Raw genomic sequence first — 22,883 nt, 5'->3', positions numbered from 1 at the left:
TTCTCTCTTGAGGTTTCCAGCAAGTCTGCTTCATCCTGTGTGAGTGCATGCAGCTGTGGAGAGGTAGTGCTCATTCCCCAGTGGAAAGGGAGTTTAGAGGAATCTGCTTCATATTTATATATCTATATATGTAGTGTGTGTGTGAAAAGCACAGCACTGCAGGTTGGGGACTGATACCGCACTTAATAGAGGACTTTATAAAAATGTTGGCAGTAATGATCAATTGACAGAGACATGAAGTTTTTGTGTATTTGCCTTGAATAGTTGATTCATAAGAAACACACCTCCAAACAGACTGTTGGCTTCATTAAGAGATGCTGGGTGTGGTGGATCCCTTGAGAGTCAGAGGGAGTATGTTTTCATCTAAACCTGTCGTAGCAATTGTATATTTAAGTTACAATCAGGGATGAGTCCATCTACCTGTATGTTAGGTTCTGCTAAGTTAACCTTTAGGTGAGGGTTTCTCTGGTTGTTCTGGAATATTTGGTCATCTTCAATTAAATGTTGTCCCACATGAGGTTGTACATACAAGGCAGAGAGACAGGGCTTTGGCTGCACTCTTGGTCAGCCATCCAGATGCCAGAATCTTGAGTGGAATCTTTGCAGTCACCTCTGCCATTCAGGTTAGTGACACTTGGTGTGTATTTGCTACTTTGCTAAGCTCAGTCTTAGAGGAAAGAGCTTGTCCAAAGTCCACGGCAATGTATTGGTCTCAGTCATACCCTCCCTAGGAACAAAGGGCCAAATCCAGATGTGTTGAAGCTATCATATTGCAGTCACCACTAACAGTGACACTATTTCATGGTATATATCTGTGAATATGATACATGTGGACTGGAATTAGTCCCATCTGTTCTAGCAATATGTTAGATATTAATGTTAAGCAGTGCGTTTAAGCTAAAAGCATTCCTAGTGCAGAGAATGGCCTCACTTTGATGTACAAACACTGATGAGCTGTATTTTGAGACTACATATGTGGGGAATTGGCTATTGACCCTAAATACAATTTTATGAGAAACTTGTAGCAAGTATTTCATCTGAAAGCTAGTTTGATAAAGTGTATGAAAACTCTAATAACCAGAATGAACCATGACATCTTAGTAACTCATAAAATAATAGGTGTAATGCTAGTAAAATGTTCTTGCTATATATTTGAGGCCAAACCTTCCAACTGATTATGTTGACCAAAAGGAGCAATGGTAAACCTTCAAGAATTAGAAATGTTTGTGTATAGAGTGATGTGTATGATGTTGTTCTTGGTAACTGATGAAAGTTATGGAAAACTTGACAAAATGTAAACATTGTTTAAAGTAACAGAAAAAGCAAAGATTAAACAAGGCAGAAAATCTAAGTTTTATGCTTCAGGGCAAAAAATTGAAGATTCACAGGACAATCAGTTTTTAGTTCTATTTACAGTTTTCAAACTAATGTCCTGTATGTATTAAGAAGTTACAGCTTGTTCTTAATTATTCCATATGGGAATAATTTTAAATAAAATTAAATTTAAAAAAAAAAAGAAAAACAACAAAACAAACAGAATGAAAAAAATTTTCAAAGCAACATAGTATATAGTTGTATATATTACTGGTTTAGAACAGCATTGTCCAACAAGAAGCAATTAAATGATATCTGGAACAGTAGATAAATTTCAGACAATAACAGATTTCCTAAGTTAAAGGACAGACCAGTACAGAGTGGCTTGATTGCAGATAATGGCATGGTGGGACTCTAAAGGAGTTTTCAGGCAAAGATTAATGACTGCAAAGAGATAACTGGAAATAAACGTGATTCTTGGGCGTGTTATCTTCTTTGAAGGAGGACCGGATGGTGTAAAAAAAGCTTGGGTAGTTATATGAACAAGGATTAATGCTGATTAAAACCCAGAAACATTATAAGTTAAAGAAAGAATACATTGTGAAAGAACAGATAAATAATCAAAATGCCAAAAAGAAAAAAATATAGGAGGGAAAATGCAATGTCATTAACTGTGTGAGTATAATATATTCAGAGAATTTTTATCAATATGCTTTAGCTAAAAGAACTATTAAAAAAGCTACAGCCACTTCTGGAATCAGATAAAATTCATTTTAGTTTTGCATTAGGAGCAAAATATAATAATTAGTCAAGTATAGTGTTAATAAAGACCACTGAGAAACTGGAGGAAAAGAAACAGTGAGAGTAATCATATTTCAAACAGACAAAAGAGCACTTGGTTAATTAGAATATCTGAATCAACTGGCTTAGGTGATGTTTGATGAAGAGTTTTAAGAAACTGAAGAGACAATACCAATCCTTTAACAATCATTTTTGAGAACTTCTGGAGAATGAAAAAATTATTAGAGGACAACTAAAAAAAAAAATGTAGTACTAATATGTACATCAAATCACAGGATTCTTCCTCAGGATAGATTTCCAATCTCCTGGGCTCTTTGGCTTCAGCCATTCACCATACAAGCTTTGCCTAAATCAAGGAGGAAATGTATGGTGGTGTTGCTGGCAACAGAAAATTACTGTCATTAGCACTGACTGGTAGAGAGAAAATGGGGAAGTATACCGAATGCTGCAATGGGATGTAATGGGAAGAGAATAAAAGCTAAATGAAGTAACTCAGCAGTTAGTAGAGGAACTATTTAAAGAAAGCCAGTAAAGAAACAGATGTACTGTACAACACATTGTGCCCCCCATGATTTAGATGAGAAATTATTTTCTGTCAAAAGCAACTAGGAGTTCGACAAGGGAGATGAGCTTAGTTTTGCTAATGAAACTGCAGCTACCTTTTAAAAGCTGGTTTAGAATGATGTACCAGAATTGCCATGCAAGTAAGCCATTCTTGGTACAGTTTGCCTGACTGCTTCTAAATTTCTCAGGTATCTAAATTTGCTGCCCTTCAGTTTGGAAATCTTCTGTTTTCCCACATATTGGTGAATTTTTTGCCTTCTCCTGCACAAAATACCCATATATTTTTATGGTACCGACACCCCAGCATCTGTTTTAACCTTGGCAATGACAAAAGCATTTTGTCATTGCCCTGTGTAGCCTTTAGGACCATGCTGTCCATTCTGTCTGTTCATACACTCACGTTTTTGGATACACATATTACACAACAAGGTAATTCCTTACAATGAAATGTTCTACGTGCTTGGAAATGAAGAACTGGAGAGTTACAGTACCTGGGTGACCTCAGTTCACCCATCCTATTAACAAGCCTTATGAGAGAGTCTTCAATCACAACTTGCTTTACTAATTTTTTTCCCTCAAAATTCCTTTCTCATTAAGTGTACTGAGATTTGAGTATGCACAGGAACATATTTCAAAGAACTAGCAGTTAAAATAAGACCTTTGGTTATTTTTCTAATGCTGCATTGCTTAAATTTTATGACTTTAGCCCAATATTAATTTAAAACAATAATGAGACACTTAAACTGCCTTTATTTGTCATTCAGAAGTGATGTACATGTTTTTCTGGAACATTAGAAAAAAATGCCTGTTCATCTGAGCATGCATTTGCATTTTAGAAACTGGGATATAAAAAGCTAGAAAACATAAAACTATAGTACTTCAGGTTATAACTTGAGACAATTGAAAATAAATAAATGCAATTAGACATGCTTTTGTCACATTTTTTGTGTCAGAAGTCACCTCCTAAAACTGCCTGTGCTTCACATGGGTCAAAGCACAAGCTCAGTTGTAAGAAAGTTTGATGTTCTTGATTTTACATGGGACAAAAGATACATTCTTAAATCTGCTGAAAGTAAAGGCCCAGTGTAGACAAAGCAAGCTGCTGTGTCTAAACTATGATTTTATTCCACATATGCATAATTGGTTGAATTAACAGAAAGCTTTTGTTCATTGTAAATACAAGGTCACAATGAAATTCATATCTGGTCTCTGGTCTTGTTCTTAGCCCAGTCTGGATTGAAATATATTTTCAGTAAAACAAGAAATGCAAATGCTACTTTTAATCCCCAAGTAATTTACTTCTGTAGTCTTTAAAAGACTAAATTAAACATTTCAAACATTTTATTCACTATGGAACATGTTCTATTCTGTATCTTTTCCATTAAACCCAAATTATTGTTTATGTGGGATAAAATCTCCTTACAGCAATACACTGTATTTGCTTTAGTGGCTAGTACTGATGATACTGAAGGCATATACACTTGTTGCAAATGCAGCCATTGACTTAACTGAAACCTCATCTTTCAGATGTTTATTATTCTTATCTTATGCACTATTTCATTGAATTATTGGAAATGTGATGCTTTAATAACATTATTCATGGGAAAACAATGGGTTAAATTTGCAAGATGTACCATACCTGATCTCGATTGTGTTGAAAGCCTTTGATTAAATAATAATTTTTCCATTTTTTTTGGTCCAAAGTCTAAACCTAGATGGAAGTTTTGACATATAAGAGCCAAAGTATTTGTCAGAAGTGGAAGGTTAACGTTACTGTGAATAGAAGTGAATAAATATTAAAAACTAGGATACCATGAATAAAAATACACTGGATAAATACATATCAACTTTTCAATATAAATCTCAAATGGTGTTTTCTCTGAATGCCTACTTAGCAGCCAAAAATTAGTGAAGAGTGGCCCCTCTGTGCACTTTTTCCCCTTTGCAGTCAGAAAGAAGGGAAAAAAACCTGTATGTTATTCACTGGTGTCTTACAGTTTACACTTAAAAAAAGTATGTTATTTGCTGCAGCTGGTTACAGCTCTTAAATCTCTGAAATGATTGATAGCTTCTTCTCTTCAGAACTATTCACAACTATTTCCCAGCTTTTTCACTTTTTGAGGTTTCCTCTCCCCAAACAGCTCCCCTTTCAATCACATAGAAAGGCCACTTCTTGAAGTAAGTTAAGATGGTGTTTAGAAAGAAATAGCAGTTCTTAGCTGCTATCCTGCATTAAGATAAAAGACTGCACAACTGAGTTGGTTTTTAGCCTTGATCCATTTTTAAATATAGTATGAATATTATAGCCCTGTTATCTTCTCTGAACTCCCTAGGCATCCCCCTTGTTGCCGGAAAGGAATGATAAATTGACAATGCAAATTATTTTGTTTTGTTTTCCATCTCCCTTGGAATTTGGAAATGTGTCTATTCTGTCCATGAGCTTTTTATTTCCTAACATTCTGATTTTTAAGTACTTTTTTTATTGCCTGTAGAAATAACAGATCTTTGCTTTCTGCTTAGAAAAATAATGTTATGGAGAAAGAGTGGGATATTATACCAAAGAACCAACATACTGACAAATCTATGATTCTCAGTAATATCAAGCTTTTTGTCAGAAAATTCTGCTCTCACTGCTTGTATGGTTGATTTTCCTCTATCTCCTAACAGTGCTTCAAATATATGTTTGTTTAAAAAGCATTCTGATTTCCCTCATTCTTCAAAAATAAGAAATGGAGACTCGGGGGAAAAGAGAATAAAGAAAACATTTGCTAGGACATGCAGAAGCAGCGTGGTCCATGGAGAATCCATAGGACAGTATATCTAAGGGTCTTCTCTGAGGTCAGCTTTTGATTTGAATTTGAGTTTGGAGAAAATGCTTGTCTATTCCCTTATCTGGCTGAGGGAAATTACATAACTTTGTTGGCCTACATACAGGAAATCAGGAGAGGATCCTGGGATAGAAATATCTGTGTATTTTGAGCTATCTTGTGGACAATTATATGCTTTTGTCTAACTTTTGACGTCCAGATTTCTAAGTGCCTTTAGCTGGGAAGAACACTTTCTCAGGAGGGAGTCAGAGGTAGCCAGATTACCTGAGGAATCCCACTGAGTACTTTCAGTTCAATTCTGAATTAAGTCAATGGCAAGGCTTGGACTTAAGCTAAAAATAGTGCAGAATAACAAAGCAAGTATTTAATAGTTAATTCAATTTTTTTTTTTGAAAATTAATCAGGAACATTTTTTTCTGTTTATCAGATTGCTAAATGTAAATTTTCATTATTTTAATTTTTAAGTCATGCTTTTTATTCCATAAACCAAACTCAGGGCAGAAACAGTTTCTTAACATTCCTCTTGTCTTCCTTAGAGCTGCCTGGGTACCACTCTTCCTTTCTGTTTATTTCTGAGGTTCTTTGTGTCTGACCCTTTCCCCCAGAATTCGTTTTGTATCTGAGATCTCTTTCTGCCTCACCATTCCTGCAGTCTGGGCTCTTCTTGGGCGGCCCATGTCCTCCTTTTCTCCATTTCCTCTTTCCTAAGAAGAAATCACCATATGTCTTTTCTTTGGTCTCCAAATCAAAATAGTGAGAGAGGGACCAGGGGAGGGAGTGAGGAAGGAAGAGAAGATGGGAAGGAGAGGAAAAAAGAAGATGAAATAATCAAAAACAAAGAGGGGACAGAGGATGTCTGCTTCCCATCCATGTTCTCTTACTAACATAAAACGTTTTTACTTGATTTAAAAAGCAGTGGTCCCACCTAACTGTATGTTTTTCACAGTGATTTTTTATTCCCACCTCAAAACCAACAGAGTTGGTCATGAGTGAAAACTGGCTTCCTTGTCTGTGCTTTAGATGAGTTCTTGCACTCATCTAAATGAGTGCAAGAACACTCATCTAAATGAGTGCAAGGCTTTAGATGAGTTGGCCATGCTTTCCAGAATGCTTTGTAGTTCCATGTTCTGATTTTTCCATTTTCCAGGGTATCTCAGGCTTCATATTTACCTGGACAGCTAGCTACAAATTGTGACAAACTTGTCTGATAAAACTATTACACTCAAAATCCTTTAATACACATGGCGAAAGGAAGGAGCAGATTTTGATTTGCTGAAGTGTGAGTGCTCACAGCTAAAACTGAATATAACTGCAGTCGTCCCTTGAATACATATGTAGATAAACAGTAAGTTACTTATTGAAATTGAAGAAAGCAATCCCTGCATTTATGCATTGAGAACTAATATACTGTATTTTTCTTTTAATTCTAGCCCTAATTTGTTCTACTTTAATTCTTTATCTGTACAATGGGTATTAAAATGCCACCTTGCTTTGATGGAGTCTTATAAAATACATTAATTCATTGTTTGGAGATGTCTAATATTAATTCAATGAATGTCTAAAAAAAAATCTGAAGAAAATGAGTCATTCTTACTGTTGAGGTCTTCAATGGTAAACTATATATAAGACATGGACCCACACAGAGAACGATAAAGGCTAAAAAAAGAAATATCAGCTGCCTTATTTTCCAAGTAAAATCCATCCTCCTGTACTGAATTATTGGATTATTCAGAAATATAATTATAGTGCGTGTTTGGGGCCATGTGGGATATGTAACCTGGGGTGAAGGGTAGTTAGCCAGTGTTGAACAATCTGCAGTCTGATATTTTGTAGCTTCGTGACATTCTTATAATATGTAGTGGGGATTAGTAACTCCTGTTTCGTCTGTTTTATTCATTGCAGTGACTGTTCCTTTTAGGAAGGTGTACTGGAATCAAGAAATTACCTCAAGTGAAGTCACAGTCTCCCACAATCTTGTCTCACCAGATCAGGAGTATACTGTTGTGCTGTGCAATTTGTTGATATCATTGGTGTGTTCGGACCAAATATCAGAGGTCTGAGGGACAAGGGAAACTCACGAGTATTCACCAAACTATTAGGAGCAGTTTCTTTTACTGCAAAGAAAAATTAAATTAAAAAAGGCTAGCTCTTGGAGCAATGTGTAAAGTGTCAGTAAAACCCTTGTTTTGAGTTAGGATAGGAGCAGGCCCCAAAGAATCCCTAGTTTGTTGTTACATGCAGTGTCCTTGTATAGAAAGGGGTTGGTGGAAACACTCATCACAATGGCATCAAGAAGGGTGCCATAAAAGGTGGACTGACCTTCATGAAGGTTTCCCTGTGACTGAGGGAATGAGGTACTAGAGTGCCAGATTAATGGACTTTGACAGTAGATATCCCAACACCTTAAAAATCAGCTGTGTAGCAACATTGCAGAATCCTTCCATGGTGTTTTGCAACTGAGTTAGTCTGTGTACAGTGAACGTTATCCTAAGAGTATATCAAGCTGTCCCCTCATTAGTTTTGAACACGTTAATTCAGATTTCTAAGAAAATGCAGTATGTCATGAGAAGAATAATCAGCCCTTTGGACAAAAAGCAGAAGTTTACCTTTATAGAAAAGACTCTTGAGGACAAATACTGTTTGCTAGTCAGGATGGAGAATTCAGAGGGCTATATCAAGGTGCTAAGGACTATGTGTATGAGACCAATATGTGACTTTAGGTTTCACAGCCAGTACTTGCTTCAACTGAACACAAGTTATATAGTGCATTTCTCTGAACAAGTGTGTTCAGATTGGTGGATTTTTTTTTTTTCCTTATATTTACTTGTAATAAAAGATTATGCCTTCCATTAGATATGCAACTAATTTATGGACTGGTATAAAAACGCTTTTGTGAGTATTTGTAACTTCTAACTCAGGTATTAGTAGAAAACACAGAACTGTGGTAGTCTAATTACTGCTTTTGTGTTGCATTTGAGGTAAACAATAAAAGAACATTTTAAAAAGAGTGAAAAGATGTAAATGAAGCAAAGAATGTGCAGAAAGAAAGGTCACAATATTAGAACTGTTTCTTAAAATATTTGGACTGGGAATAAGTTGCACAGGAATAAAGAAACAGATATGAAGGGAAAAAGCAGAAATAAAATAGGTAATTTGCTATCTGGCTTAGACAGAAATCTGATTTTCCATTTGTTTATTTTTTGGATGTGCTTGTTTATTTTTAGGTTTTGGAATTATAAATGTCTTTGTTTAATGGCAAGATACTTAAAATTTGTGGGAAAGTTATTTTGAAACCAGTGGTAGTTAATATTTTATATGAGGTCCAGTTGACAGCTACAAAGTGGTAGCCATGTATTTTTTTTATAGGTTCTGGGTGACAGTTGCTGCATTATCCATGACGTAGCTACACCGTGCTGCATAAAATGATACTGTGTAATATTAGAAATATGTTGTCAGGAATTGAAAAAGAAATACTAAGAAGTGTAGTGAATCATTCCAGAGTGCACTTCTAACATACAAGTGGCTGCCCAGTTATTTTCCAAAATGGAGCCTTTTCTGTTTAGATAAGGTTAGCATAAATGGAATGTGTTTCTCTCATTCTTTGGGCTCATTCATGAAGCTGAAAGTGATTTTGAGCAACATGAAAATTGTCCCTGTGCATTACAGGAATTAGATGATGTTTCAAGATTCCTTCTGACCCAAACCAGTCTGTAATTATGTCTCTGTAAAATCATTTCATTTGGAAAAGACTCAAGATCATCAGGTATGAGCATTACCCCAATACTTCCAAGTCCTCTGCTAAATGATTTTCCTAAATGCCACATCTATGTGTCTTCTAAATACCTCCAGGGATTGTGGCTCGACCACTTCTTTAGGCACTCTGTCCCAATGCTTGTCAACCCTTTCAACGAAGGAATTTTCTTTCATATGCAATCTAAACCTCCCCTGGTGCAATTTGAGGCCATTTCCTCTTGTCCCATTCTTTGTAACACAGGAGGAGACTGGCTCCCACCTGGCTGCATGCTCCTTTCAGATGGCTGTAGAGAGCACTACGGTCTTAGCAACCTTTTCTCCAGGCTGAACACCCCCAGCTCCCTCAGCCACTCCAAATCAGACTTGTGTTCCAGACCCTTCCCCAATTCTGTTCCTCTTCTCTGGACTGCTCCCAGCGCCTCAGTGTCTTTCCTGTAGTGAAGAGCCCAGATCTGGACACAGAATTTGGTGTGGCCTCACCAGTGCCAAGTACAGGAGGATGATTCTAAATATCCTTTCTTCCATGGTCTCTACAAGTTTTGGTCTGCCATCATGACACAGTTTGTAAGGGTGTGCGTTTACTTCTTTTACTTTTATTCTTGTGGAATATATCTTCCTGAAGTTAATTTTTAAGAAAGATAGTCTGGTTTTCTGTCATCTCCGTGACACATTAAAAAAAAAAAAAAAAAAAAAAAAGCTTTGCAGTGCAGGCATGTTTTGCTGCAGTCTAGGAAAGGCATGGTAAATCAGTTTCCTCCAAATGCTAAGGAGCTGCTGGATTTCATGTATTGATTCAAATTTATGGTAGATTTTTATTTAGGAAAATCAGGTCTTCCTGGGCGTGTATATATATATATATCACTCAGTCTCTGGTGTAAATAAATGCCCATGTACTTAACTTTAAACTAGGCCAAAGATGAGAGTGCAGAAAATATATACATGAGATAAATTATTGTTTTATTTTCCTTTTCTGGGCAGTTTTGGCCAATAGCAGAAACACTGAATCAATGAGTTAAGGAGACCTTTTATCTCACCTAGTGTGGTCATACTGATGTTTCTGAACTGCAGGTTTAATTCAGATTCCCTGCAGTGTTTCTGAGGAGCAGGGTCTGCTTGGTGCCAAACATAGGCTTCACAGTGCAAACCAATCATTCCTGAAGTCGCTGCATGGGGGAAGTGAAGCACATCCTAAGGTGAGGCAGCAGTCCATGCATGATGCACAGGATGACCAGCAGGATGATAATCAATCCTCCTTTGTGGCAATATTGACATGTCTCTCCAAATGGTTTCTGGAGAACAATAGCACCATGTAGTGACACAAAGCGCATGGGATCGCATCACAGCCATGCGCTGGTTGCCGTGGTGACGGGAGTGGGCCCGCAAAGCCAGCCTCCTGGCTGCTGAGTTGGAAGGGATAAGAAAACACACAGCCCACTTCCCATGTGAAATGAATTACAAGAACAAGCAAAGGAAGAAAAGAAAAATGTCAACCCTTAATCAAATGTTCTCTTATTTTTAGAAAGCGTTTTAAGAAAATGGAGACCATCTCCTCTTACCTCTTGGGCCTCAGGGATTTGGCTAGTAATATCCCTGTACATACTGTGGAAATAAATCACAGAGGTTTGTATAAGGAAATTCACATGTAAAAGATATTTGTGTGCGGTGGGAAATGACAAAACCTTATTCAATCCTGCTATCCTTAGTGCTTGTCTTAGCAAACAAAGTCTGTAAGAATATGTTAAAATGATTCCTCAATATAACAACTATATTTGGCAGGCAAATGAAATAAGCAGATATTTAGCTAGAGAAAAGTAGTATATTCCAATTTCTTATAATTTCACAATGTCTCTTACCTTTTACCCTTGCTGCACAGCTGCATATCAAAAGCAACATGGTGGACTGTAAAATACATTTAAGCGTAACAAATCAGTGGTATGTAGAAAACACATTTTCCAGTATTTCTCATTTTTGGGAGCTGCTTTGTATTTTATTATATTTAGTAATATTAAACAAACCAGGAGGCAACCTCCAGTTATTAGTAGCTAAGTCCTGAAAATGGTTTGGGCACCTGAAAGTTAGGAAGTGCCTTCATTCTGCAGGACACAGAGTGGACTAAAAATACAGCCAAGTTAGGCCTCCAAGACCATAATAAAACCACAGTGAGTAGCAGCGATTTGTGCGCATCATGATGTTTGACTGTAGAGCTCCTGTTTCTGGGAGCAGGATGCCTACTACTGAATTAGGCAAACAAGACCCTGCATAACTTAACAGGAAGAGAAAGGCATGTGGAAAAAGGGTGTGCAGTGCTAAGAAGAGATGCTCCGAAGCAGGAGTTATGTCTGAAAGTTTTGCCTCCACTTGCATCCCTCCATTAGATAGACACTACTTGGAATCTGGATTTCCTGTCCTGCACCCTGGATCTTGACATGTGAATCAACCCTTTGGGTAAGGACATCTGCTTCATTGCTCTTTCAAACTGAAATACAAGCATAAGCCTGTAGCTTAGAAGTTAGGATACTTGGATGAAAGAAAGTCATGCATTTTTAGGGTTTTTTCTGCTTTTATTTTTTGGCAGTCACTAGATATAAACCAGAAAGATTTCTAGAAACAGCACAAGAAGATTGATTTACCACAACCAGCTGTCACTGGTCTAATGGATAATATTCTTTCTGACTTACTGACTAAACCTCACAGCAATTTAGTTTCAGCAGGACCAATGAGCAATTCCTCCTCAAATCCAGATATCCCTTTCCTAATAGTTATTGCATAGTTTCCTCTGTTTTTAGGAAATTTGAGCATGAGAAAGACAGGTCAATCTTATCTCCCACCTTCTGCATGAATCCTCTAACAGGTGGGCTCTTCTATAAGAAAGATAAAGCCATTCTTCCTCCTTTTGACACATTTTAAGAAAGAGCAGCAGCCAGTTCATGTTGTGCTCCTGTTTCTGCCTTGGGCATGCTCTGAGACTTCCTATCAGATCAAGCCCTGATGGCATTTCAGAGGAGGGCCTACTTTCTAGGCTCCCACAAAGGACTGACGTGGTTTCCTAGCTGCTCTGTCTGCTCTGAACTGGGAGTTTGAACACCAGGCAGCCCACAGGCAAAGCCACCAGTGTAAGCAAGGTTCAGTTGCAGGCAGGAGGTGAACAAGTGCTTGAAGATGTCAGTCATAACTTAAGGGTGTAAGTGTGTGAAAGCTTATGTATTTTGTTGGGTATGTTTTCCTTTCTGCTATTTGACAGGCCCCTTCTGGCAATAACCTATTTTTAAGATGTGGATCCTGCCCGAAATTTTCATATCTTTGACTCTGCATTTTGTGCTCTCTGGGGTGATTTGGGTGGCTCACATTTTAAAACACATGACTACAGTTGATAAAAATATGGGGAAGGAAATACATGTGTAGGAACTCTGGGAGGTAAACTGAGTTTTTGCATTTCATAGATTCATGGAATTACAGAATTATAGACTTATAAAATAGGCTGGATTGGAAGGGACCTGAAAGATGACATAGTTCTTCTCCAGGCTGAACAACCCTAATTCTCTCAGCCTGCTTTAATAGAAGAGATATTCCTTCTGTAGGAATAGCCCTGTGATCATATTCATGACCCTCCTCTGGACTAGAGGTTTCAGTCCGCTGGACTGAAGCCCTCTTGTGCGTAGGGCTTCAGAGCTGGATGCAACACTCCTGGTGGGATCTCACAACAGCAGAGTTGAAGGGCAGAAGCACCTCCCTTGACCTGATGGCCACAATTCTTTAGATTCAGCCCAGGATAAGGCTGGCTTTATGGTCTGTGAGCATGCATTGCCTGGTCATGTCAACCAAACCCTTCTCCTCAGGGCTGCTCTCAATCCATCCTCTGCCCAGCCTGTATTTGTGCTTGGGATTTCCCTGATCCACATTCAGGGTCTTGCCCTAGGCCTTGTTGAACTTCATGAGGTTCAAATGAGCCCACCTCCCAAGCCTGTCAAGGTTCATCTGGATGGCATCCCTTTGCTGACAAACATGTTAAACAGTGCCAGTCCCAGCACTAATCCCTGAGGACACCATTAGTCCCTGCTCTCCACTTGGACATCAAGCCATTGACAACAATTCTTTGAATGCAACCATCCAGCCAATTCTTTACCCACCGAGAGGCGCATCTGTCAAGTCCATGCATCTTCAGCTTAGAGACAAGGATGTGTGAGACAGTGTCAGATGTTTTGCACAATCCAGGTAGAGGACATCAATTGTCCGTCCCTTATCCACCAGTGCTGTAACCACATTGCAGAAGGCCACCAGATTTGTTGGGTTTAATTTGCTCTTAGAGAAGGCATGTTGTCTGGCAGCAATCAACACCAAATTTTATTACAAAAGTTACTTTGTTATTTTATTATCACCTCTTTATTTGTTACAATACCACTAGTGTTGGCTGGTTAAAACTCCATGTTACATACAGAGAAGGTATTTGACATTTTTGGTAAGTCTGAAAATATTATCTTTGTCCTTTTCTGCACTCCACAGCCTTATACACTTATTGGAGAAAGGAATATTTTTCTAAGACTTTAGAAGTCTGATAATTAGCTCCTAGTAATATTGATTTTTAAAGTGGGTCCTTTGAGAAATTTAGCATCCAAGCTAAGAAGCATTTATAGCAAGTAATCTGAATAATGGTACAATAAAGACTCTCTGGAATTTTCATTACTCAAATGAAGTGAAATTATCTTCACAATATACATTCAAGACATTAAGATGTAATTTAGGTAAGTATTAATAATTATATTATTGAATTGTTATGACTAAATAGCTAGACAGAGTTGGGTCCACAGCATTAGCAATTAAGTGGGCCAAGTGTGACATCAGAGGTAATTTTTTCAATTGCCACCTTATCTGTGCAGCTAATTTGCATGTGACAATTGTGTTGGTTGTAATGAATCAGTGATACAAGGAGGAGGGATAAAAATAGCAGAAATTCTTCTTACAAAGATCCTTGTCCCAGCTATCCATGTTGTTTAATTACCACTACACTTTAATTAACTATTCCTATTGTGTGAAAGGTCTTTGACTAAATGATCATTTGGCTGTCAATATTTGAAAAGCTTTTGATGGCACTGGTTGCTTCAGGTTCATTTCTGGAAGAGCTGAATGTGAACCAGAGAGAGATCTTTAAAGCTTAAGTCATGTGGGCCTCAGGTCTGTAGGGACTCCTTTTTAAACTGGCCCTGGGTCACATCACCACTTTTTCTGCAGGTTGCAAATTTGTACATAGAAATGCTATCATCCCACCCTTATCTATGAGTGAAATGGCCTTTTTTTTAGTTAACATTTAGTCGTTTTTTATTACTTCCTGACTAAATGACATAGACATGGAAAACTCAGTTTTCCCTGGTTTTGTGGGGTTTTTAATTGCTATGTAAGCCATAAATGTAAAGACTGGAAATAGAGCAAGGTGAGGATTGAGAATGAACATCAGTAGCTTTACACTAAATTAATTTTGGAAGAATGATATCAAATGAATATTTTTCGATCTGCTTGATCCTTTCTTCCTAACATATTTTATAATCAATCTCTTTCTCCCAAGACAAAGTTCCTTGCTTCTGCACGGGACTTTTTTAAAAAAATATTGTCAGGTTTTTAGAGGAAATAATGTCTGCAGTATCTTAAGGAATCTGATAAATCTTTCTGACCTGAAAGTACAAGTTGGGCATTTAATTCAGTAATCATTCTTACAGATCTTGTTTTCATGTTAACAGTGGAAATACTAGTGAGAGGCAACCTTTTCACTTATAATGAAGCTTGCTAAATTCTGGTCATTTGCCAGTTCTAGTTTGGAAATTAAATATGTAACATATTGCCTGAAAATCTTGCACTAATAAGAAACACTGCTTATTACTGAAAGCTACATTTCTCTAGTCCTTTCTTGAAAGTCTCTAAGAAACAAATACTTTTATCTTGTGGAAAGACTGTATTGTGTTTGAAAAAACCTTTTGGCATATGATTTAGATTGTGAAAAAGTCTTGGTTATTCAGTGTGTTCTTTATTACATTGGGAGATGTCTTTCATTTGTTCCCAGCCAGAGGATAGTTTAGCCACTATTTCAAGTTTGGAAGGATATTAGAGTTAGGTGGGTGAGAAACAGAGCAATTCTGGCTGAGAAGGCTTGTTCAAGTGAGCTGTTGAGGATGTGTTTTGTAACAGTCCTTATTCCCATTGGTACCAGATATCTGCTCCCTTCCTCACCAGTTATGCATTTGGGATGGAAGTAAGGAAGAATTGAGCTCTTTGGTGCTGTTGATACCAGTTTTCTCTCTCTGACTTCAGTCTCCAACCATGTATAATGGAAGAACATTCCCATCTGCTCCAGCCCTGTTCCCACCTCTCTTATCTCAGTGACAGGAGTAATGGTACTCTTGGATACTCCAGCTAAGTGTACAACCCAGCAGATTTTCTTTTCTGTGCCAGGCCATATCTCCAGCAGCTCCGTAAGCCGAAGTATGAGGCCTGTTGCCCAACTCCACTGAAATCCCCCAGCTGTGCTCCTGCAGTGCCAGGTCTCAGTTCATTAAGGGTGAGGCTCGGTGTGATACACTCTGGTGGAGACATTGGCAAGGCACTTCAAGCACCCACCAGACATTGTCTGTCATACACCTGCACACAATCCTGCCCACTGCTGCGTGCTGGATGCCACCTGCACCAACTCCTCAGTCTCTTCTGATCTCATGTTTGTGATGCAGCAGATTACTATATGGATGGCTGGGAGAGGGTAAAGGAGATGGTCCCTTCACACTGGGAGTGATGCAAGCACCTCTCTGCCCCCTCAACCCTGTACTTACATCAGAAGTCATCCTTTCCTTACCCACATCAATCCTGTTCTTTGTCAAACCAGCTTCCAGTACATCAGACGCATAAAGTATTACCAGAAGTTGTTGTTACCCCCAGTAGCACTTGGTATCTCCAGCTAACCTTGGTCTCAATAATGGCTGCACAGCAAATGACTTTGACTCTATCTGTTGAACAACAGCTTTAGGTACCAGATTTACTATTTTTCCTCCTCTGCTGCCACAGATGAACACTGAAAGAGCTGGTAAAGCTGGCATTTCCAGCCTAAATCCAAAAGTGTCCAAATCTTCTATTTCTTATGTAAGTCTTTTTCCTTTGCAGGATAGAAAGAAAGCTTTAAATTCAAAGTCAATTTGTTCTTCTTTTTTCAGTCAGTTTTTTTGTTCCCCACAGCTCATCTCTTCCAACTTCAGGGGCTGAATTTCCAGATAGGTCTAGTAATACATCCGCTAGCTATTTTAAAGCTTCTGTACCATTTTCTTAGGTGACACAACCAGATATTAGAATTTTTCATTATAGCTCTCCAGCACAGAAAATATGTGAAGGAAGATTAAAAACATAGGTACAAGAGGAGGAATGTGAAACATATAGTGATGCCTGGCATTCTAATATGTTCTTCAGACACTGTATTTTATTATCTTTGGGCACAAATCTTCAGAGCTCTTTAGTTCCTGCAGGAGGTAGAATGCATATGGGTGCTTAGGTCTAATCCAGAATTTTTGGGTAAGACTGTATTTAGTGGATAATTCCAGAGGTGATTTTATATTAAACAACCCAAATAAATACCAGTGACATCTTTATCTTATAATGTATCATTATGCATTTTGTTCTGAAGTCATTTATAGGAACTATCTCAGAATTTGGCAAAATTTCTGGGTTTTTAAAATTATATTGTTTTTCATATGCCTTCAGTCTCCCACATGCAGTTTCTCCTTCGTTTTTGAGCCCAACTGTTCTGTGAAACCACTGCCTTCTTGCTCAGGAGATTAGCTTCCTGTGTGTGCTTACAGGGAAAAAGATAATCCTAGGAGTTGTGCAGAACCACAAATCTGGGGGTGGAGGGTTTCAGATACTCTCTTATCTTACTGGAACTCAGAATCAGGATCTTTCCAGTTCATTAGAATATTATGCATTAATAAGACAGGCATTTGAACACTGTAAACTGAAGTGAAATAGATCTGAATCTGTCCTTGTATAAACAATTTTGACGGTTTTTTATGGCTTTAATTCCAAGAAGTTTTCATTCCAACTAAGTTTTCCTATAGACTTAAGAAACTAAAGTATCACAAAGTCTTTCATATTTTCATTACAGAAAGCATAATAAGCTCAGCAGAGATTGCTGCCCCATATTTCCTGTTATAAGAAGCTGTTTTGCATGTAAGCATATAAAACATAAATCTTTGGGCTCAAATTCTCTAGGTGTCTATTAGGATAATTTCTTTTTGGTGAATATTTTAACTAATGTAGCTCAACTATTTTTAAGGATGAAATAATGTGACAAGACAGTCTTGCATTCATATTCATTTTAATTACATTTACCATGTCATCTCTGTAAAGTTAATTGGGGTTACGTTTGGCCCAGCTTATAATAAATGGAAGCTAAGATCAGAGTTTCTGCCCTTGTAGCTACTCTGCAGCAGAAGGAAGTTAGCTTTTCTTCACTCTCCGTGTAGGAGCCTATGGAAAGGGACTGGAGGAACACGAGAGGAATAATCAGGTAAAAAAAAAATCAGGAAACAGGATTAAGAGGGCAATGTGAGGGAGGTAGGACTGTGAGGGATAGTCTCTTTCTTTCTGCAAGTATTTCTGCAAACGAAACAGCAGCTTTCTACTACATAGTTTCATAAAATATGAGTTTATGCCTCTATGCTAAGCAGTAGTGGATTATACTGAGTATCTAAATTTCCTGGTTTGCTGTTATGGAAAGATGAAAAGTTGTTTTAGCTCCATGGCAGAAGACAATAAAATCAGTTTTACAGGAGGGATGAGTGTCTGCTGCTGTTGACATTTAACATTGACACAGCAAAGCTCTAAAACCTGAGCTCATTCAAAGACAAGGTTGTTGCCTTATTAAACTGGGAATAAGGAGGCAACATGAATTCCAGGCTTTCCTTAGTTTTAAATATTTGCTTTTGTAACCTTGACATACTTTAAAAAAATACATTAAATAATACATAAGGAAAAAAACAATAGCAAAGAATTAATAAAATAATGCTTTATCTGTGATGCAGCAACTATGTGCAAATATTTTTCCTGTGCCTGTTAATTTAATTGAGTTTTAAACATTGTAATATTTGAAGCCAATGCCAAGGTTATTGGCATCAGTAAACAGCGATGACTACACTGTGATTATGTGTAAACATCATGCAGTAATGAAGGTGAAATCTAAAAAACTGTTAAATAATGAAGTGAAAGCAGTAGCTGCAAACAAAATAGATGCATTTATTAAAATGAATGGAAGTGCATAGCCTTTGTTTTGGACTGGATCCTCAGTTGGCTCAGTTTCCTTAAATCCATTTATGCTAGCTATTTCCAGCCACTGGAGAATCCAGCCCAAAATGGATTGCTTTTTTCAATAATTTTTGCTGTAAGTTTACAGCCTCCTTTTGGTTACTTAAAAGAGGAAGGCAGAAAGAGGAAATTATAATTTTTATGTGTTTACCAGGGAGATGAAGGGGGTATTACCCCCACCTAATCACTCTCACTGTTTGCACAGCCCATGCTGTGTGCACACTTATACCGGGTGATCTATTTAATCTGGCATCATTGCACAGCTCTCCTTGTAGAGCTAAGGTTTCTGCCTGCCCTGTTCTGCATGCTGCACACCAATTGTTTCAGGGCATGATTTGCAGACTTGTAGCCTTAAATCATTACAATTACTGTAAAATATAGCATAAAATAGAATAGCTTTGCAAGGTTTCCTCAATTCTCTTAAAAAGACCTCACCTAGATTTTGCAGGGTACTCTGTGGAGAAGAACTTGGAAGTCCTCAGGGGTGCACCTGTAAACTAATCAGTCCATCTGAACACATTGAAAATTTAGCAGCTGAACAGAGTGAAGTCTTTCATATTCCAGGGTGATTTTTGAAAGAAATCCATGATGCTTTGGAACAGGAGATTTTATATTCAGAAAGAAATCATATCCTTTATTAAGCCCTGACTCAGCAAAGCATTTAAGCATGTTCTCTTACGTGCCTATTTGCTTTTCATTTTGCCACTTCTTGCGAGCTGTGCTAAGTCCGAAGCAGCAAGCCCCAAATGGAAAGGCAGAGGTGAAGTCTTCACAGATTTGCTCACATAAAGCCTGTTTCATGATCAAATTAGATGAGCACAAGTAAGAACTCTTGCTTCTAGCCAATTAGTGTCATGAAACCCCAACAGGGCTAAGATATCAGGACAGGTCTTCTGTTTTATCAGGTTTTGTTTTCAACTGTAACAGTTAGAAACTTTTTTAAAATTAAATACTTTTTTTAAAAGCTGACTTTTTTTATGAAATTATGAGATCAAAAAGGAATACAAGATTGCCAGCAATCCTGACTTGATCCATCTGAAATTCCCCTTTTGAGCCACTTTTGTACCTCCAATGATTCCTCCAATAGTCACTGCAAGCTCTTTAGAAAATTGACCTTTAAATGCTGAACTTACTGGGTGATGTCAGACTTCTTGAATTTTTGAATTGTATTGTCCTATTTGTGTAGCTCCTACTGCTAACAACTCCTAAGAAGAGATGTTTGAATTGTGGAGGTTTATTTATTGAACTTTTCTTGCCAGTTGTTTTGTATATTATTTGAACAGATGGTCTTTTTCAGCTATTTGAATGTTTGGAACTATTTGACCTGCCTACAAGCAGAAAGATAAAAGCAGTGACAAGTTAGGACTGAACTGGTACAGTTAAATTTAGGGGGATGGGGACTGCACAATTTGTTGATACCTGTCCCTTTCTTCATCATTTTGCTATCAATAAACAAATAATTTTATCCTCATCCACTCTCCTCATCTTATTCTGTGTTGGGTTCTTTTCTCAGTCCAGAGAAAAATGAACATCATAAATAGCTAGGTGAGGTAGGAGGTGAATTGAAAAAATTGAGAGTTCCTGAACAATTGTGTAGTCAAGTCCTTGGTTCCAAATGAAAGAGTGTTCACATCTGGTATTTGGCTTGAGTGAGAGGTACAATTTCTCCACTGTGCTGCCAGCAGTGTTGCAATAGTCCATTGGTTCGAGCACCTTCCACCATATTTTGTTATTGTGAAAATTAGTGCAACCAGTATTTTATTGTTCTTGTCAGATGCTATAAGTTAAGCCAAGTGTTCTCTTTCAAATGTGACAGAAAGGCCTTTTTAGGCTATTGAGGGCATCTGTTAAGTTTTTCATTTTTATTTCAACTTTTTTCCTCATTTTTAGGGAAGCAACGTGATGGAGGACCAGGATCTCTTGGAAATAGGAATCCTTAACTCTGGGCACAGGCAGAGAATACTCCAAGCAATCCAGCTTCTCCCAAAGGTATACCTTCTGTTATTATACAAATGAGGGAACTAACCCCTGTGGTATTCACATTATTTAAAACACTTTTTCAAATAGAGATAGATATAACTCCACTGGTTTTGTAGACATGTTTTTTGCATATGCAAATATGGCATAAAATAATGACGGACTCCCTTCATACAGATGTGGTTGACAAAAGAAAGTGTAATCAGTAATTTGACATGATGGTTGTTTAGAGTGTATTTGAGTTACTTCTGGCCTTTCAGCCTATTTATAGATTGACATTACATATGTGTAAATAAGGCTGTCCATGAATCCCAGAATGCCTGTCTTAACATAGCAGTTGCCCTGGAAATAGTTTGCCCTTTATATAAGTACTTAAAAGCATTAGAGGAAAGATTGTTTTCCTAATAGTTGGCTTTTGTGTGAGATACAGAGACTTCCTGCAGGTTGCATATTTCATTTTCTGCTGCGTATATGAATTGCTTCTCAGCTGCAGACAGAAAGACTTACAGCCACTTTCCCAATCATTTTTAGTGCTAGCCAATTTAAACTCTAGATTTTAAAACCAGTGGTAGAATATACCAGAATTTATCACTTCTACTTCCATTCCATACTCCTTCCAGTACAAGGAGGCTTCTACTACCTTTCCAAACAAGAGATGGTGGACTTAGCATGGAAAATTACTACAGTAATTTGGAAAATTTTATAAGTGAATGATGAATAGTGGGCACCAGTAAGGCTCAGAAGGCTGTCACATGTGATGATGATACTTTGTGCAAAATACTAAGGCAGGAATAAAATCAAGTGTAAAGTGCACTGAATGTTCTGGTAGCAGTATGTGGGAAATAATCGAGGAAAGTAGAGATTAGTCCACTTGATGTTTCATAATACTGAAGAATGACAAGAGTTATTAAAGGATTTTTCAGTTCAAATCATGAAGCAGACCTTGTTGGAAAAGGCTTTTTGATGCATCAAGGCTTCCTGGATGGATGACTTGTAAAAGAGCAGAAGGGTTTCTTTGGTATGGGAAAATCAGAAGTTGTGAAGTAGTTTCTGAATCTGAAAGTGTTAGTTAATCCATACATACTACAATGTGAGTCTGTGCACAGAAACATCAAAAATCATTAAAAATAATAATTTTCTATGTACCATATTAGACAAATGAGATAGATGGTACAAGAAGTAGGGTATTAAAAGTAGCATTTGATGAATTATGAAAGATATTAAAGTTCAATAGATGAATTTATGAATTTGTCAGCAATACTATCATTCAAGCAAAAATTTTGTAGTCTTTAGCTGAGCTCATAGCTGATGATATTTTATGTTTATTCTGTTTTTCTTGCTTCTTAGAGAGATACACTTTCATGTATTCTTGTTTACATTCTTCAAAATTAATGAATCAATTGTTAATATATCATCATGATAGTGCTATCTGCACTCATTGGCTGGTGTTTATGAAAACATTGCTAATATTGTCTGCTTTTGGAGAGTTTACTAATGCTGAGAGCAGATTCTGTTCTAAAACTACAACTGCAGTCCTTTTAAAATCTGCTTGATGAGAGACACAATCGAGACCTAGAGGTACTCTTGAAAACCAGTTGAGAACAGGATGGTTATGCAGTTACTCAGATAAATTCTGAACCAAAGATAATTAAGTAACACAGGATGTCTTGAAACTCGAAGCATGAATGAGATAGTTTTTAGCTCCTTCCCTGTTGAGCTAAAAAGGCAGTCCCTAAGGACCATGTTTTAACATATCTTTGCTGCAAAGATGTTACACCAAAACAAAGTTGCAAGCTGAAGCTGTGTGTCATGTTTCTCCACATAAATGACTCAGCAATGTAAGAAAGCTTACATAGTAAAAACACATTATTTCCTATATAAACTGAGTTCTTTTGAAGGTATGTTATAGAGCCCAAAAATTAGGATCACGGGAAGTTTTATCTAATTTTATCTAACACACCCGTGTTGTATTCAAAACAGCTTGCTAAAGACATAAAATACTTTCACATCCTGCAACAAACCATGAAACACTGCTGTATATCTCATTGTGTTGATAAGTTCAGCTCTGTCATCCTGCATTCAAAATAGTGCATACCATCTAAATATATTAAGACCTCAAACCGTAATTGGTGTCTCACTAATTTGAATCTCATTAAATAAAAATTCTGTTTGTTTGTTTGTTTTGAACATGTACCTCTTTTCTGTTCCTCATTTAATTTGAATCTCGATGACTCCATGAATTTTTTACTTAATGGCATTGCTGAGGGTGTTATTTTTAGTTTTACTAATAATGTTTCCTGTCCTGAGATAGTTTTTAGC

At 37.3% G+C, this 22,883-nt stretch overlaps 1 protein-coding gene across 7 annotated transcripts in view; it reads left to right on the top strand.

The window, feature by feature from the left end:
* ANKS1B (ankyrin repeat and sterile alpha motif domain containing 1B) overlaps window positions 1-22,883 on the top strand; it is a 409,682-nt gene that overhangs the window by 225,214 nt on the left and 161,585 nt on the right. For all 7 annotated transcript variants that reach the window (XM_015627528.3, XM_015627530.3, XM_015627525.3 and 4 more), the window contains one exon: window positions 20,478-20,576. In XM_015627528.3, coding sequence (XP_015483014.1) covers window positions 20,478-20,576 — 99 coding nt within the window. The remainder of the gene's footprint in view (window positions 1-20,477; window positions 20,577-22,883) is intronic.

Source organism: Parus major, chromosome 1A (assembly GCF_001522545.3).
Source record: "Parus major isolate Abel chromosome 1A, Parus_major1.1, whole genome shotgun sequence".
Taxonomy (NCBI): Eukaryota; Metazoa; Chordata; class Aves; order Passeriformes; family Paridae; genus Parus; species Parus major.
Note: the sequence above shows the minus strand (reverse complement) of the source record. Positions and strands in the feature narration are given on the sequence as shown.